This window comes from Nycticebus coucang, chromosome 4 (assembly GCF_027406575.1).
Source record: "Nycticebus coucang isolate mNycCou1 chromosome 4, mNycCou1.pri, whole genome shotgun sequence".
NCBI classification, from domain to species: Eukaryota; Metazoa; Chordata; class Mammalia; order Primates; family Lorisidae; genus Nycticebus; species Nycticebus coucang.
In genome coordinates, this window is record NC_069783.1 from 134,919,577 (window position 1) to 134,935,200 (window position 15,624).

The following is a 15,624-nucleotide window of genomic DNA, read 5'->3' on the forward strand; positions in this document are numbered from 1 at the left end:
GTGGCTTCCAGGGCCTCAACCTCAACTCCCCATTCCCTGCCTCTCAGGAATGCGTCTTTTGTCTTGGCCTATGGCTGCTCCATCTTTCCACTGGCTGTCCTCGCCTCTACTCCATTGCAGATCTGACCTGCTACTCTTTAAAATAAATCTGCCATCTACCCACTTCTTATGGCCTCCAAGGCATCTATCACCACAGCCTCCCCTCTAGAATGTTACGCTGGCCCTTGATGGCCCCTGGATTTTGCGCCACCCCAACCTATTCTCTGACATTAGCAAAGACATCTCTTGAAAAGTGTAAATTAGCTCAAGTCTCCCCTTTGCTCCAAATCTGCCAAGGTCTTCTCACCTCATTGGGGCCCATAGAGCCCTATTGGAACTAGCACCCAGACCCCAACCAAGCCTCTACACTGGGCTCCAGCCACTGGCCTTCTGGGGGTCCTGTGGCAGCTGGGTGGTATCTGCTCAGGGCCTCTGCACCTCCCTTCACCCCACTGGCCAGCCAGGCCACTCGCCCAGCACTTCTCCATGGCACTGGGCCAACACCCTCTCCCAGGTGTCCCACCTTCTACTTTAGTTTCCTCCGTGGTACAGCACTTGGTAACGCACGTTACTGTCAGCCCTTGCCTGTCTGATGTGAGCACCATGAGCAGACGCCACATTACTGTTGTACCCCAGCACCGCGTACAGTGCCTGGTACTTGGCAGGCATTAGTCAATGTTAGCTGAACAAATGAATGGACGGATTGTGGAAGGTTCGGCTCCTTAGGCTCCGTGACATGGTTATTAGCCCCTGTTGGTTCACTCCCATGATGCTTCTCCCCTACCAAGATGGACTCATGAAAAGGGCCAAACTCGTGGGGATGCAGGGACCTGAAGGGCACTCTTGGCGCTGTGTGCAAATGAGGACAAAGAGGCTCAGAGAGCATGGGGCTGGACCAGGGACCGCAGGGCCAGGGCCTGACCTCAGATCTTCTGCTGCCTCCATCAGAGTTCTCCCCTTACCACTCATGTGCATGAGAGCCTGTAAGCTCCCACACCCCTTCCCAGTCTGCACAAGCTGCCGGGGGCTGAAGCTTGGTATCTGCACTATGTGCCTCTTCACACTTCTGTGCTCGTAGGTGCCCCTGGCTCCGCTACCCCAAATTTCCTTCTTAGGGGTTTCAGGAGAGGGACATCTTAATCTGCCTCCTCCAGAGTTGCCAGGAGCTGGCCATGGTCAGCAGCAGCAAGATGCCTTCACCGCCATACAGCATCTCTGACTAGCTTGGGACAACACAGGGCTGCCTCCTCCTTACCTCTAGGGAAGGAAACGGCATGCACCCATTCACACACGCAACTCAATTCAGCATGCCTTCTAAGTGAAGGCTGTTGTCCCTGCTGGTCTCTCTGCAGGGGCCCTGGGCAGCCTTGCCAAGTTGTTGAGTGACCTAGAAGTTCCCGGAATCACCCTAGAAGCTCCTGAAGTCCAGATCAAAGTGCTTCTCCTCCTTGGGACTCCGGGACAGGACTAGTGGGTGGGGAAAGCCACTGTGTCCCAAACCTAGAGCCCCATGGCAGGACCCTGGAACAGGCCAGGGGAGAGGTACAGAGCGAAGCAGCTTGGCCTGTTCAGCAGAGACTGCATACCCCCCGAGGGCAGGCAGGCCCCGATCTCCCTGCAGCAGCCTGGCCATCAGCCGTGACCCAGCATGTGTGTCTGAAGGTGGGCATGAAGTATGAGTAACAACCACCTCTTCAGGGGAGAGCAAAAACATCCCCCAGAACGAGCAAGTAGATTTAGGGCAGAAGGGGACACTGGCCTTCTGACGGAGAGGAACTATGTCTTATTCACCTTCTGTCTCAGAAAACCAACGTCTGTTAGAGGAACACACAGAAGAGTTTTAAGCCAAATGTCAGCATCTCATCCTCTCTGGAAACAAGGCACACTCAAGGCACAGCACTTTACCCAAGCCTGGCCGGGCCCTCGGAGGGGTGCTCCCAGACCGCCACAAGCCAGAGGCAGTCACCTAAGCATCATCCAGAAACAGGCCAAGAAGGAGGCATTGGGGAGGTGGGGTGGGTGGGCAGGGTAGTTACCCATAGCTCTGGCTCAAGACCAGGGGCCTTCCCTGGTCCTCAGTGCTCTTCCTCAGACTCGCCACAGCTCTTGGGGTCACAGAGGTCTCCCTTTTTACAGATGAGGAGGCTGCAGGGGGCTGTTCCACTTCCCAGCTCCCTCGGCCCTCTGCAGCCCCACCTGCCTCCCTGCTATGCTTCCTACTTCCAAGCACACCCAGTGCCCACACCAGACCTGACTGCCCAAGCTCCTCTCTGTGCCTCTGTCCACTCTCTCCCCTCTGCAGCAGTGCCCACCCCATCTGTGCTGTGTCCTTCAAATGTCATGTTGCCCACAGGCCCATCGGACCCCAGGCTCCTGCACCCACACTTGGACTGGGTTGTCTGGGTGGTGGTGAGTCAGTCCTCAGAGGGCAGGCCCATTCCACTCCCATCACGTCCACCCAACTGCCAGGCCCTGGGGGAACAAGTGCTCAGTAAATATTTGCTTAATTGAATTTGGCCAAGGAGCCTCCTCCAGACAGCTCCATCCCAAGGGCAGGGAAATCACTTGGGCAAAAAGGAGCTAGTCAGGGACTGGGCTGCCTCGCTAAGCCAGACAGACCTTTTCTACTAGGCGGGTCCCTCCACCCTGAGAGGCGGACTCCAGGGAGCCCTGTCTCGCTTGGCACCGCCTTTCCATGCTCTTCTGTCAGAAACAGGAGCCCCAGTTCTCGGCCTAGGCCGATTCTTGCCATCATCATCACCCAGAAAGGCTCAGCACCGCCCTAAATGCAGAGCCCCCTTGGACCGGCCACACCAAGCCCAGCCTTACGGCCCTCACACCCCTCCCCCAAACACCCCCACCGCCTTTTAAGGGAAAAAATATTGAGCCGGGAACATATTACAATCGCAGCGGGTCGATACTCATCTCTTGCTCTGAATGCCTCCAAGGAACCTGCTCGCTGCAAGAGCCATGAGAACTGCAAGCTGTGGGTCCCTGGGCCCAGGCCTCCTCGGCCCTCTTTTCGGTCTCGGCCGAGGCAACGCGTTGGCGCTTGGGCCGTCCGGGATCAACCCCTCCCGGCTTCCCCACAGGAGACCCCGACTCAGCGCCGCTCCGCAGGTCTCCTGGCCCGGCCCCAGCTCCGCACCAGCCACTGCCTGGGCGCGCCCGGCGGCCCCGCTGGACATCCCCAGCGCCCCCTGCACACCCTCCAGGGCTCGCGGCTGCCCCTCCCGCGAGCTCCTCGGCACCGCGGCGGCGCCTCTCTCCCGCAGCACCTGCCTGCGTGAGGCTGCCCCCTGCCCACTTTCGCCGCCCCCAACACCGGCCGGGCATCCCCTGACGCTGCGCCCCCAGCCCAGGAGGCTCCCCAGTAATGGCCCGGAGGGGTCTCGGGTGAGGGTGGGGTGGATGCCCCGGCGGCGCCCCTGATCCCCGAGGATCAGCCGCGCGCACCTGGGCCGCGGGTCCACTCACTCACCTCCGGGCCGCGGCACCGGGCATCTGCCGAGCTGCTCCGGGCGGGGCGGGGCGGCGGGGCGAGCGCGGGGCCGCGGCGCCCTCGTTCCACACGAGGCGGGCGGTGGCGCCCGCGCGGGGACGTGACCGGACCGCGGGCGGCGCACACGCTCCGGCCGGCCTGGCTCCCTCCGCGCGTTCTCCCGCGCCGCCCGCCCGCGGGTCCGCCCGCCGCGCGCCGAGCCGCCGCCGGCAAGGGGCGGAGCCGCGAGCGCAGCGCGTTGCCAGGCCAACCGCGGGCGGGGGTGCTGCGCGCCCGCCGGGCACCGCGAACCCCGAGCCACCGCCCCGCCACGAGCGCCGGCTCGCTGGCCATTGGGCATAGACGGCTGACGGACGCGCCACTGGTCTAACAGGGAAGGACGGGGGCGGGGCCGCGGCCGCGGCCGCGAGAGCGCCGCAGTCCAGCACGCGCTGCCCCCGCTGGCGTCCCGGGTACGGTGCTGCGCTGAGGCCAGGACGCCAACCCGGGGGGCCGGCGTCTGACAGCCGGGCAGTCTGGGCCGGAGCGCAGCGATGGCCCTGCCTCCCTCCACCCTAGTGTCCCCGCTCACCGCCCCACTCGGGTTCAAACCCAGCTGGGCCCCTTCTGAGCTCTGCGTCCTTGGGCCACCGACCTCTCTCGGTCTTTACGTTTGCAAAGTGGGGTTAGCGGCACCTCCCTTCTGGATTGTCTGAACAAAACTCTAGAACCAGTGAAAGGCCTGTACAAAGCCTGCAGATTGCAGCGGTGAGGTTTGTGCAGCCATGGGAGGGGCATTAGTCATCTCTGCTGCTCTCATCCCCCAGCGTGTGGAGTTGGAGAGTCCCCTGGTAGTCCTGGCCCAGAGGAAAGGTTGCCTGGGAAGGGAAGGGAGGCACAAGGGCCCAGGAGCTGGTCTCCGGCCCGGAGAAGTAGGAGGGAGCCTGTTCACTTAAGGCCAGGCCACTTATCGTGCCTTTGGGAATCTCATAGCAGGCATCAGACCCTCAGCAAAATGTATCAGGTCAAGCTACAAATTCTGCTTTCCATCTCAAAGCCTATGTGTGGACCTCAGGGATAGGAACCCCTTATTCCCTGTTTAAAAGACTCCGGCCAGAGGACCAAGACTTTAATGTTGTTCTCTGTCGTTCCCATCACTGTAACCTGAGGCGTTGTGCATTTCAGAGCATCCCCAGAAAAATGCAGATGCCTCCCAGCTAACACCTCCCTTCCTACTTTACACCTTTATGGTCAAATCATGTGGGTCACCCTGTTCATTAAGCAGAAGCATCTGACCATTGGCAGAGGTTGAAGATACAGCAGCTATAGCCCAGCTCTGTGACCTGCAGACCCTCCTGGCTACAGGGCAGGGGCAGAAAGAGACTAATCATTGGCCATCATGGTCATGCGACACTGCTGGAGGAGAACCCACACGCTGTGGGGGCATGTGGCAGGGGGGCACCTGCCACTGAGCTAGCTTCCTGGAGCGAGAGATGAGGCCACAGCAGGAGTAGAGGTGGCCTGTGATGTGGGGTGTGAAGGAGAGGGCTGGCCCAGGTCAGCAAGCATGCAAGGGTGCCCGAAACAGTGTGTGTGTGGGGGGTTGTTGGCCTAAGATGAGCCTTTTAAAAAATGCAAGAAGGCTGGGCACTGTAGCTCATGTCTGTCATCCTAGCACCCTGGTAGGCTGAGGCAGCTGGATTGCTTGAGGTCAGGAGTTCAACAACAGCCTGAGCAAGAGTGAGGCATTGTCTCTACTAAAAATAGAAAAACTAGCTGGGTGTTGTGGCAGGTGCCTGTAGCCCCAGCTACTTGGGAGGCTGAGGCAAGAGAATCTCTTGAGCCCAAGAGTTTGAGGTTGCTGTGAGCTATGATGCCATAGCACTCTACAGAGGGTGACAGAGAGAGACTCTGTCTCAAAAAAAAAAAAAAATCCAAGGAAGATGACAAGTTTTTTTTCTATATTTATTTACAGTAGGCATGATCCCACAATGTGAGTTGTCCTACTAGATATAATCAAATAAGAAAAGTATCAACTAGTGCAGAGAAAATGAGAAAGCAGAGAAGTCCTCCATGGGGTGAATCCAGGACGGAGCCAGTTGTGGCCATTGGACCACAGGCATGTCAGGAGATGGCAACAGGACAGGATTAGGCTGCTGGACCAAGGAGGGAGGTGGCATGAAAGGAGCGGCTGGAGAAAGGGACGGTACTTGCCCAAAAGAAGGAAGAGCAGCTGGAGAGGTGGTTGGGAACCAACCAGAGGGTGGAGGGTCCCAGATCCGTGGGAGGAGAGTATCTCAAGAAGGAAGAAGCAATTAGCTGTGTCACAGGCTGCTTCCAGGATGAGTAAGCCGAGGACAGAGGTGAAGGCAGGCACGGTGGACATCAGTGTGCCAGGAGTTCAGAGCCCGGGGCTGTACCAGGCCAAACCTGGACAGGTGAGTCACCCGAGGCATGGTGGGCCCAGGGAGCCAAATGCAGATGTGTAGTCCTCGAGGAAGGAAGGGGAGTGATTGGGAGCAGAACCTGGGGGCCAGTGCTCTGTCCTGAGTCTTCTCTGACAGGGAGATGACAGCTGGGGCTCTGCAGTAGCATGAGAAAGGGAGCCCTGGTGACTGAACCCGCCTAGCACCTCAGGGACAGCTGGCCAAGGTCCCTGGAGGTGGCGTCATCTCCTCTCTCAGGAGATGACCAACTGCAGGTGGTTCCAGCCATGGGGGTCGTGACCCTCAGTCCTAGGGGCTGTTCCTAGCTCATCAACCGCTGGCCCATCCTGGTACCTCATACGCGCCCGGCCAGATCAGGGATCCCCCGAAACACATGCTATTGGCCCTTCGGGTGGTCTGTACTTTCCTCTACCTTCATGAGTGCCCACTTTCCCTGGCCTCCCATCCTGTACTTTCAGAGCCCTAGGACCCTGGAACTCCATGTCTGAGCATACATGTCAACCTGTTCTGAAGCGACCTCTCCCCAACCTACTCTTCCACTGGTCTCCTAACTTCCTGATGGTGTGGATGGGAGTGAACCTTGTCTCTGAACCTCCCATGGCCCAGGGCCTGACCTGCTCAGATGCCACCCTGGCTGACTTCTCTCTGTGCCCCACCTGCTGTCCTCCCACCTCGACCCTCATTGCCTCCCAGCTGGGTGGATTTCCTCCAGCTCATCCCACTGGGGTCTTCATGCCCCACCCCCACTTGAACAAGCCATCCATGATCTGGGTTAGTTATAAATAGCCAGGCCTGAGACTCTTCTTTTAGCTGAAAAGAAGCAAAGTGAACGAGCAGAAAGGCACACCCGGCACACATTTTATTTTTAATCTCCCTCTGTCTCGAAATGAACCTGGGTCCCAATGCTGAGCATTTCCAGAAGGAGAGTCCCAAGACGAATGCCTGAGAAATAAAACTGGAAGAGCCGAGAGCTCTACTTGACTTTGCCCCTCTCTGCTGTGTGACCTCGGGCATTTGAATGGCCTCTCTGGGCCTTAGTTTCCTCCACCAAGGGAGAGGGGAACAGTGGCGGTGACTACCTCTAATATTCCAACTTTTCTGACCTTAGCTTCCTCTATCTGTCCCCCTGTCTGTGCCTGTTCTAACTCGGGAGGCAGCTCCTGGTAGCCCCAGCAGAGACACTTGTCCCTGGGATTTCCTGGAAAACTTAAAGCCAGGTGCAAAGGAGGCCACAATCAGGCCCCAATTTGATGATACACAACTTCTGCATGCCCAGGGCTTTGCTCGGGTGTTCCCCAGCCCAGAACCTTGTCCCCCTTTCTGCCGGCAGAAAGGTCAAATTGTCACCTTCCTGCTGTAAGTTGGGGGAAGGCCATCTATGTCATGGCTGATTTGGACCCACGGCCTGGAGTGGGTAGGAGCCTGTGGCAGTACCTGAGGGGAAGCAGGGTGGGTGCAGGAGGCCGGGAGTCAGGCCTGGCATGGCCCAGTTTGTGGGGTGAGGGAGGCGGGGAGAAGATCAGGTCACCAAGGGGGGCGTCCGGGGGACCACTGACAGGTTCTGTGGGGCTTGGATGGGAGAGGTGGAGAGAAGATCAGGTCAGCGAGGGGGGCTGTCCAAGGACCACTGACAGGCTCCACGGGGCTCCGATTGTGCAGCTTCTGTCTTTGCATCCTGTTCCTGGTCTCCCGCCCCCACAAGCCCTTGCTGGTAGCTGGTGGAGTGCAGGCAACGCTTGCAACCCTGAGCCCAGGTGTTCTGGACACACAGTGACCATGCCTCACATGGCTGTGGAAATCTGAGGCATGTGAAGTGCACTCCCACCCACAGCCCGCCTGGTGGTGCTCGGCCCCTCTGCCAGGTAGGCTTGTCTCAGTGATGAGGGAACCAGGCCCAGAGGGGCTGAGTAACTCATCCCAGGTCACACAGCTGGGAAAGGATGCATTTAGGAGTCCAACCCAGGCTTTTGTGGAAATCTGTGTGTATTACAACTTCAAAAAAAGCCCAGTATATCCGAAGCAACAGGAAACTGCTTTTCCTCAGTCATGAGTGCCCTGAGAACAAACGGGACAGAGACAGCTGCTGTACCCTGACACCCCAGTGAGAAGCTGGCCAGGGCACTGAGAACTGCTGGACCTTAGGGGACATGGTTGGGGGTTGGTGGGAGCCACTGAATACCCTGGCCTGCCTCTCACCCCTCACCCTGGGCACCTGCCATTTGATGTCCTCAGGGAGTGAGGGAGGAAGGCCAGGGTGATGTCTTCAAAGAGGCAATCCCTGGTGCTAATTGGCACTCAGAGACCTTTAGGCTAATTAACCTGTTTATTTGTCTCTCTAGAGTAAATTAGAGGGTTTTGCTGGGGCAGGCGGAAGAGAGGGGTGTTTGCTGGTGGCTACCTTCCTGGGGCCATGGATGGCTTCTCAGTGGGCCGCTGGGCAGGCAGGGAGGGGCCCGGCTGCAGGGCGGGAGCTAGGGGCTAAGCTTGTGTGGGGAAGGGCTGCCCTCTCTGGAGCTCTGGCATGTTCCCTGTGCACATCTTGGTGACTTGGGAGGGCTACCTGCCAGCTGCCAGGGGCCTCTTGGGATGCTGCCCGTGCCGGGGCTCTGGGTCCTCCTCTGGGCAGCCAAGTGTGGACATTCCGGGTGTGGGCAGCTATAGGGGCTCATGGACCTGTGTTGGGGGGGCACATCTCAGTGTGTCTCTGGTTATATCTGCACCCCAGACCCCTTAGCCAGACCGTGGAGCTCCTGTCACCTTTAGTTGGGGTGCAGCTCTTTTTGGTATGTAAGACATTGGCTGCTTTCCAGTGTTCTGTCTCAGACAAGTCCAAGCTCTTCTCAAGGGCCCGCCAGACCAATCTAGGGGCTCCGGCAACTTTGAGATGTTTCAGGTGGGAAGGGCTTGACTGGCTACCCGCCACTATGGGACAGTGGAGGGAAGAGAGGAGGGTACCCTGGTGTGCCCCGTCCCCATGTGGGTGAGCTGTTCTCCTAGGCCTCGCCCTGTAGCCCAGCCAGCACAGGTGGGGGGTGGTCGGCCCAACCCCAGTGCCCTTTCCTTTCCTGCAGGGGCCCAAGGCATCGTCAGCAGTGGCCTGATCCCCTCGCTGGTCTGGAAGCTGCAGAAGGAGGAGGAGGTGATCCAGGAGCTCATTTTGGGCACACTGGCCCACTGCCTGCAGGAGGATGCCACCGAGGCCCTGGGCAGCCAAGTGGTGCTCTTTCTAAAGCAGAAGCTCCTCAGCAGCAATGAAATCATCCGTAGCAAGGCCGCCTACACACTCATGGCTGTCAGGTGAGGCCTGGCCTGGGCCGGACGGAGCGGCTGCCCCCTTGGATTTCTCCCAAGATGCAAAGATGGCAGCTGAGCTGCCGCTGGCCCGGAGCTCAAGGGCATCCACCTTGGCCTGCTTCCTCTTGTTTGCCTGTGCCCTGGGGAAGGAGGGAGCAGGGACAGAAGATGCCCTTCTCCACAATCCTCTGTCCCATTGGCCTGGGAGCGCCCTGGATCCCAGGAAACTCCCTAGCCTGGACAAAACCAGGCTGTTGGCCACTCCCCTGTCCACGAGGAAGGCAAGCACAGTAGAACTACAGGTGATGACAGTGTACCCAGTGATCACCAAGGGCCTACATTGCCAGGTGCCTACAAACATCCCACTAAGACACCCTCCAAGAACGGCTATGTCTCCCTTTACAGGTGAGGAAACTCCCCTTGTGGGGTGTCTTGTCCCTCCCCCAGGGTGACATTGGATCACTGTTTACATGCTGGCCTGAAAACAGCCTGAGGCAGCACAAGCCACAGAGCTGGTGGTGGGTCTGTGTGTTCCCATGTTGGGCACCAGCTGGTCACCAGCCTCCAGAGTCCCTGCCTTAACCGTGGCCATGTGCCTTTAGTGAGTGCCCCTCTTGCCTTCCCTAGGTCCTAGCTCAGCGGTTCTCTACCCGTGGGTTGCGACCCCTTTTTAACAATGAAAGTAGCGGTATTAGGAAGTTTGAGAACCACTGAGTAACGAGGACCTAGCTGCTCTGTCCCATAAGGAATCTTACTAGATGCCTGGGCCAGGATTTCTGCAAGTGTGGCCCCTGACTCAGGCCCCTGGAAGGTCTGTTAAAGGCAGATTTCTGCCAGCCCCATCACCCTTCAGGTTTGCTCAGAGGTCCCTTTGCAGTGGGAGTAGGACAGAGGCTTTCTAGGAGATAAAACTGTGGCCTTTCTCACACCCCAACCCTGGAGGGTCCTGATCAGCATCCCTACTGTTAGATTTTGTGTATCATTTACAGGGTGAGCTCCTGAGAACAGGGCTTTGCTCTGTTTGCTATTCTAGACCAAAGGTTCTCCGCCGGGGGGCTTTGGCTTCCCAGCTGAGAATCATTTGGTCCAAAATGTCAATAGTGTTGAGCTGGAGAAACCTAGCTGTCGCCTCAGTGTCTGGGCCAGGACCCGTGGCAGGCCCCTGTGAACACTCGCTGAGTGAGTAATGCGGGAGTCCCAGCAGGTGGGCCCACGGCCCTGACAGCTCAACAGCCTCACAATGTCACAGTTGGTGGCTGGCCAACTCCATTTCCCAAATTGTGCTCCTATGGGACACCTGTGTCTTTGAGGTGTTATTAAGAGTTCTGGAAAAATGAGGGTCCTCTGGGCGGCTGTGTTTGGGAAACGTTGATAAGGAGAGCTGGGCATGGTGGTGCAGTTATGTAGTCCCGGTGACTCGGGGCTGAGGGAGGCTGAGCTGCTGTAGCCCTGCACCCCAGCCTGGGCAGCAGAGCAAAACTCTGTCTCTAAAAAGTAAGCCAGTGACACAGAGTCCTTGCTGCCCTGTGACTTCCCCATGGAGGGGGGCACAGACAGTTATCCAGGGAGCCCTTCTCTTTGGGGGGCAGTATTGGCCTTTCTAAGTTGGGAGACTCATGGGGAGTCTACCGCCCACATTCTCACAGCTTCATGCAGAACCTGAAGGAGAATGACTCTAAAGGTCACCTGTGTGAGATGCCACCTGCAGTTGCCTGCTGAGGTTTGGGGCGGCCTGGCCCTCTTCCTCTGAGGTAGAGTCACACAGGTCTCTGTGGCTGCACCCGTGGGTCCCGCCCTCTCTCGTTTTGGTGCCAGGGAGAACATGTCTCGTGCCTTCTCCTCCTGATGGCTAAGGGTGAGGCGCAGGCATCCCCGGCTTGGGTCTAGCCTCCACTGGCACCAGCTCCTCTGCACCCTGGCACCCAGGGTGACCATTCCAGATCACCAAGGGTGGTCTCAGCACAAGTCCTTCTCTTTGTGTCTCCCAGGGACAGTCCTGGGCCTTGCCCTTTCCTCCTCCTAAGCAGAGGCCCCCTGCTGTCCCTTTCTGCTCTAGCATCCCCCTGGAGGGCAAGAAACAGGTGTGGTGCAATGGGGTCATCCCCATCCTGGTGCATCTGCTGAAGGACAAGGCAGAGGAGGTGCAGGCCAGCGCCGCCGGGGCCCTGATGTATGCCACCGTGACCACAGAAGGTGAGACATGTAGCCCCATGCTGGCAGCCCCAAGCTGGTCCTTCTGGTGCTCGAGGCCAGGTGTTGCCCTCGACTCACCATACTGCTGAAATCTTCCTCCTGGCCTGTTGCTGAAATCTTTTCAGGGCTTAGTCTGAGGCTCAGCTGTCCTTTTTCCTGGATACTGTGGGCCTCCTGTGGCCCCTCACTGGTCACTTGTATTAGGAGCTTGGGACCTCTGCACCAGGCTTCTCTGGGCCTGGAATTTCTGTCTCCCCTAGGCCTGTTGTGAGCCACGATCCTGGGGTTGATTAGTTTGCCATCTGTGAATCTGTTATCCTGAGCTTGGAGCAAACATTGGAGCTCTTGGCTTTATGGTGTTTCTTGATCATAGTGACTCTCCCAAACTGGGGAAGGGGGCAGATCTCCCTGGAGTCCCCACCTCAAGACTCCTAGCCAGTCAGACTTCCCCATGAAGTTACCCAGCTCTGGTTTTCACCCACGGCAGACTGGGCCCTGGCATCCTGGGGCCTCTGAAACCTGTCTGACCTCCCCACTGGCCTACGCACACCTGCCCCCAGTCCATGCCCTGTGCTTCCTTTGCAGTCCTCTGTGCTGCAAAACAGGTACTCCTACCCACCCCCACCAGCCCCTAGCAGTGGAGTGTGGGGCACATGGGAAGAAACAGGTTGGAGCCTTCTCAGAAGCTGCAGTCTGCCTGTCGATGGTACAATTGAGGGAGCTCACTGTGTGGGGCAGGGGCCCCCTGCATGTTTGCCTTGGGGCAGCTGTGGCCCAGTGTCCTCCTCAGTCCAGGCTTCCTGCGAGAGCACCCAGAGGGCTGGAGGCTCACTGGGCCTTGCCGGGCAATAGCCAGTGACATGGGGAGCTGGCACCCAGGGAGGTGAGGTCATTTCCTCTTGAGCTGGCTCTCCAGCCACATGCCAGGCCTCACACTGGACCTTGGGAGAGGCGGAAGGGCATGACGTGGCGGGACGTAGGACAGGGACCTACGGGAGAAGTGTGGGGATTGGCTTTCAGGGTAGCAGGGTCAAGAGAGCCAGGGCCGAGGCTGAGAGTTCAGTGAGCACTGCAGGAGGGGAGGTCAGTGAGGACTGGGGGAAGGGGTGGGCGTGTGTGCACGCGCACATGCCTGGTGCAGAGTAGGTGCTCAAGAAATATTCACCATGTCAATGAGTGGTCAGATTTACACTTTGAAAAGCCCATTTGTGTTGCCTCGTGAGGGTGGGGTTTTGTAACAGGACCAAGGGTGGATGGGCGGAAGCCAGTTGGGGGCTGGAAGGGCAGGAAAAGAGGGGCCTGGCTAAGGCTGGACTCAGCAAAGGGTGTAAGTAAAGGAAGTGGGCATGGGGGAGGGCAGGGGGACAGGGTGGTGCCTCACCTGGATACAGCTAAGGCAGAGGTGGGAGGGTCAGGGGAGGGTGGGATGAGAGGGCTGTTAGGAACGCCCTGTGCTGGTGGCACACAGGGAAGTATGCGGCCCTGGACGTAGATGCCATCAGCCCGCTCCTGGACCTGCTGTGCTCGCCCATGCTAAAGGTGCGTCTGAACGCCACCAAGGCCCTCACCATGCTGGCCGAGGCCCCGGAGGGCCGCAAATTTCTGCAGACCCAGGTGCACGTCTTCCATTTCCTCCGGGGGGAGCCCGATGAGGCCCTACAGAAGGCGGTCCAGATCGCCCTCAAAGTCATCGAGTGGAAACCCTGACCCCTTCACTGGGGCAGTCCTGATAAGCCACCTCCATCCGGAATAAAAGGCTGAATCTCTTTATCTTGGGCCCGCGTGGCACTTTGTGTTCCTGGAATGTGGTTATGTCCCCTCTCTCACCAAATGGGAGATGCTAGGCACCGAAGGACTGGGTACCAGGCACCACAGGGAGCTTTCTGAGGCTTCCTGGCTCAAACAAGGTTTCCCTTACTCACAACACACCCCAGGGCGGGAGATGGGTGGGAGGTGGCCTCCAAGCCATGCCCTCTCCTGGGGTCAGGAGCTCCCCTTTGATGGTAGAGAGCAGGGATGAGCCCTCAGGGACAAGGCTGGGGGCAGTGACTTGGGTTGGGAGACGTAGGGACACAGCTGGATCAGGTGTCACTCAAGCACTGGGCACTTGAGTGATCAGCCCCTTGGGGTGTGGCAGGAAAGAAGGTGAGAGGCTCCCTCAGGGATGAGTGCTCTTATAAGATCTTCCCCAAACAAAGCAAGGAAGCTACCCAAGCACGCTCAGAGGCTGGCCAGACGCCTCTCCTGCGCCTCTACTCGCCACTGTCCAGCTGGAGATCTTGGGCAACTGGAAAGGAGCGAGAGCTGGGTGGGGGTGGGGGGAGAAGCGGGATACAGAGGGCCTTGGCCATGGGGATGAGGTTGGGGAGTAACCTGGAGAGCCCCTTCCTTTCCTGGCAAGGCCAGTTCTCCTAGCTCTGGGGGAGAGGAGCCAGGTCTGACCTCTGTTAGAGGAGCTATTGGAGCAGAGCTCAGCTCTAGGGCTGGGTCCTTTCGTCTGCAGCTGAGCTTGAGCCTTGATCTTTCCCCAGAAGCTTTCTGAGGCTCCCTGTCTCTGATGAGGTTTCCCTCACACACATCACCACCCAGCAGCCATGCTTCCTGTGGGATGTCTGCTCCTCCCAGAATAAACATTATCAGCAAAACCACAATCCCAAAGTAAGCCTCTTCTCATAGTCCTTTCAATAAACCCCAGAGGCCATGGCTTTCCCAGAAGAAACAGAGAACTTTGTGTCCCTGGAAATAAGGGACAAAGGCCCAAACAGGTCCTCATATTCTGAAAGGGATGGGCTGCTGGGCCCAGTTGGGGTTTCAGGTTGAATTCCATCCTCAAAAAAGGCCCCAAAGGGGAAACCTTTTCTCCTTCAGAAAAACAGGTAGCCAAGAGACTCCACTTCCCCACGTTCTCACGTCCCGGTTCTGCTTCACCACATAGCAGGCTGGCCCCACCCTAGCACAGGCTCCAGCTAAGGTCGCCCTCCTTGCTGTAAGACTCTGTGCTCTTGGGCTCCTCCCTAGAGGCCCCAGTGGTGGTGGTGGTGTTTCTCACAGTTGTGTTGTAGGCCCCCTCTCCTCCAGTTTCCCCCACCTCCTCTCCCAGGTTCCCTTCTTAGCTGGGTGGGCTCTCTGTCCTCTCTCCCTCAAATGTGGGTCTCCAGCCCCAGCCTCTCTCTTGAGGTCCATACCTTAACATCTACCCTTAAATATTTCTAGGCAAGAATTAACACCAAACATTCACAAACTGTTCCAAAAAATAGAAGAGAGAAAGTATTTCCTAACCCATTCTAGGAGGGTAATACTACCCTAATATCAAAACCAGACAAAGATATCACAAGAAAAGAAAACTATAGACTAATATTCCTTATGATTATAGAGACAAAAACTCAAAATATTAGCAAACCAAATCCAGCAACATATACAAACATAATATACCATGATCAATTGGGATTTATCCTGGGAATGCAAAGTTGGTTTAGTATATGAAAATCAATCAAAATAATAGAACATATCAGTAGAATAAAAGTCACATGATCATCTTAATAGACACAGAAAAAGCAGTCTGCAAAATCCAGCACTGTATTCATGACTGAAAACAGAAACAGGTCAGGCATGATGGCTCACACCTGTGATCCCAGCACTCTGGGAGGCCAAGGCAGGAGGGCTGCTTAAGGCTAGGAGTTTCAGACCGGCCTGAGCAAGAGACCAACCCCATTTCTACAAAAAGTAGAAAAATGAGCCAGGTATGGTGGTGGGCACCTGTAGTCCCAGCTATTTGGGAGGCTGAGGCAGGAGGATGACCTGAGCCCAGGAGTTTGAGGTTACAGTGAGCTGTGATGATGCCACAGCACTCCAGCCCGTGAGACAGAAGCAGACACTGCTTCAAAACAAAAATGAAAACACAACGAAATAGAAAAACCCAAATAGAAACAAAGTCTCAGCAAACTGGGAATAGAGGATATATCCTCAGTGTGACAAAGAGCATCCGTGGCCTCTCGGCCTGCTGCCCTGGCAATGGCGGCCTGTTTGCTCTCCATGGTGGATGTATCCTGCTTTGTGAGTGTTCTTACTCGGTAAGCCTATCTTTCTCTTCCTCAATAAACTTTGTTTCATACCTGCCTAAAAAAAAAAAAAAAAAAGAACATCTGTGAAAACTCAGCTGACATCATATTC

The 15,624-nt window shown here is 57.2% G+C and overlaps 2 protein-coding genes across 5 annotated transcripts in view; one reads left to right on the plus strand and one right to left on the minus strand.

Moving 5' to 3' along the window:
- The window catches only part of GNAZ (G protein subunit alpha z), a 50,040-nt gene extending 46,319 nt beyond the window's left edge, over window positions 1-3,721 (minus strand). The window contains exon 1 of the mRNA XM_053589432.1: window positions 3,521-3,721. The gene's annotated coding sequence lies outside the window, so the exon portion shown is untranslated. The remainder of the gene's footprint in view (window positions 1-3,520) is intronic.
- RSPH14 (radial spoke head 14 homolog) overlaps window positions 1-13,224 on the plus strand; it is a 76,314-nt gene extending 63,090 nt beyond the window's left edge. For all 4 annotated transcript variants that reach the window (XM_053589434.1, XM_053589435.1, XM_053589433.1 and 1 more), the window contains exons 5-7: window positions 9,039-9,264; window positions 11,318-11,454; window positions 12,923-13,224. In XM_053589434.1, coding sequence (XP_053445409.1) covers window positions 9,039-9,264; window positions 11,318-11,454; window positions 12,923-13,161 — 602 coding nt within the window. In that variant the 3' untranslated portion in view covers window positions 13,162-13,224. The remainder of the gene's footprint in view (window positions 1-9,038; window positions 9,265-11,317; window positions 11,455-12,922) is intronic.
- The last annotated feature ends 2,400 nt before the right edge of the window (window positions 13,225-15,624 follow it).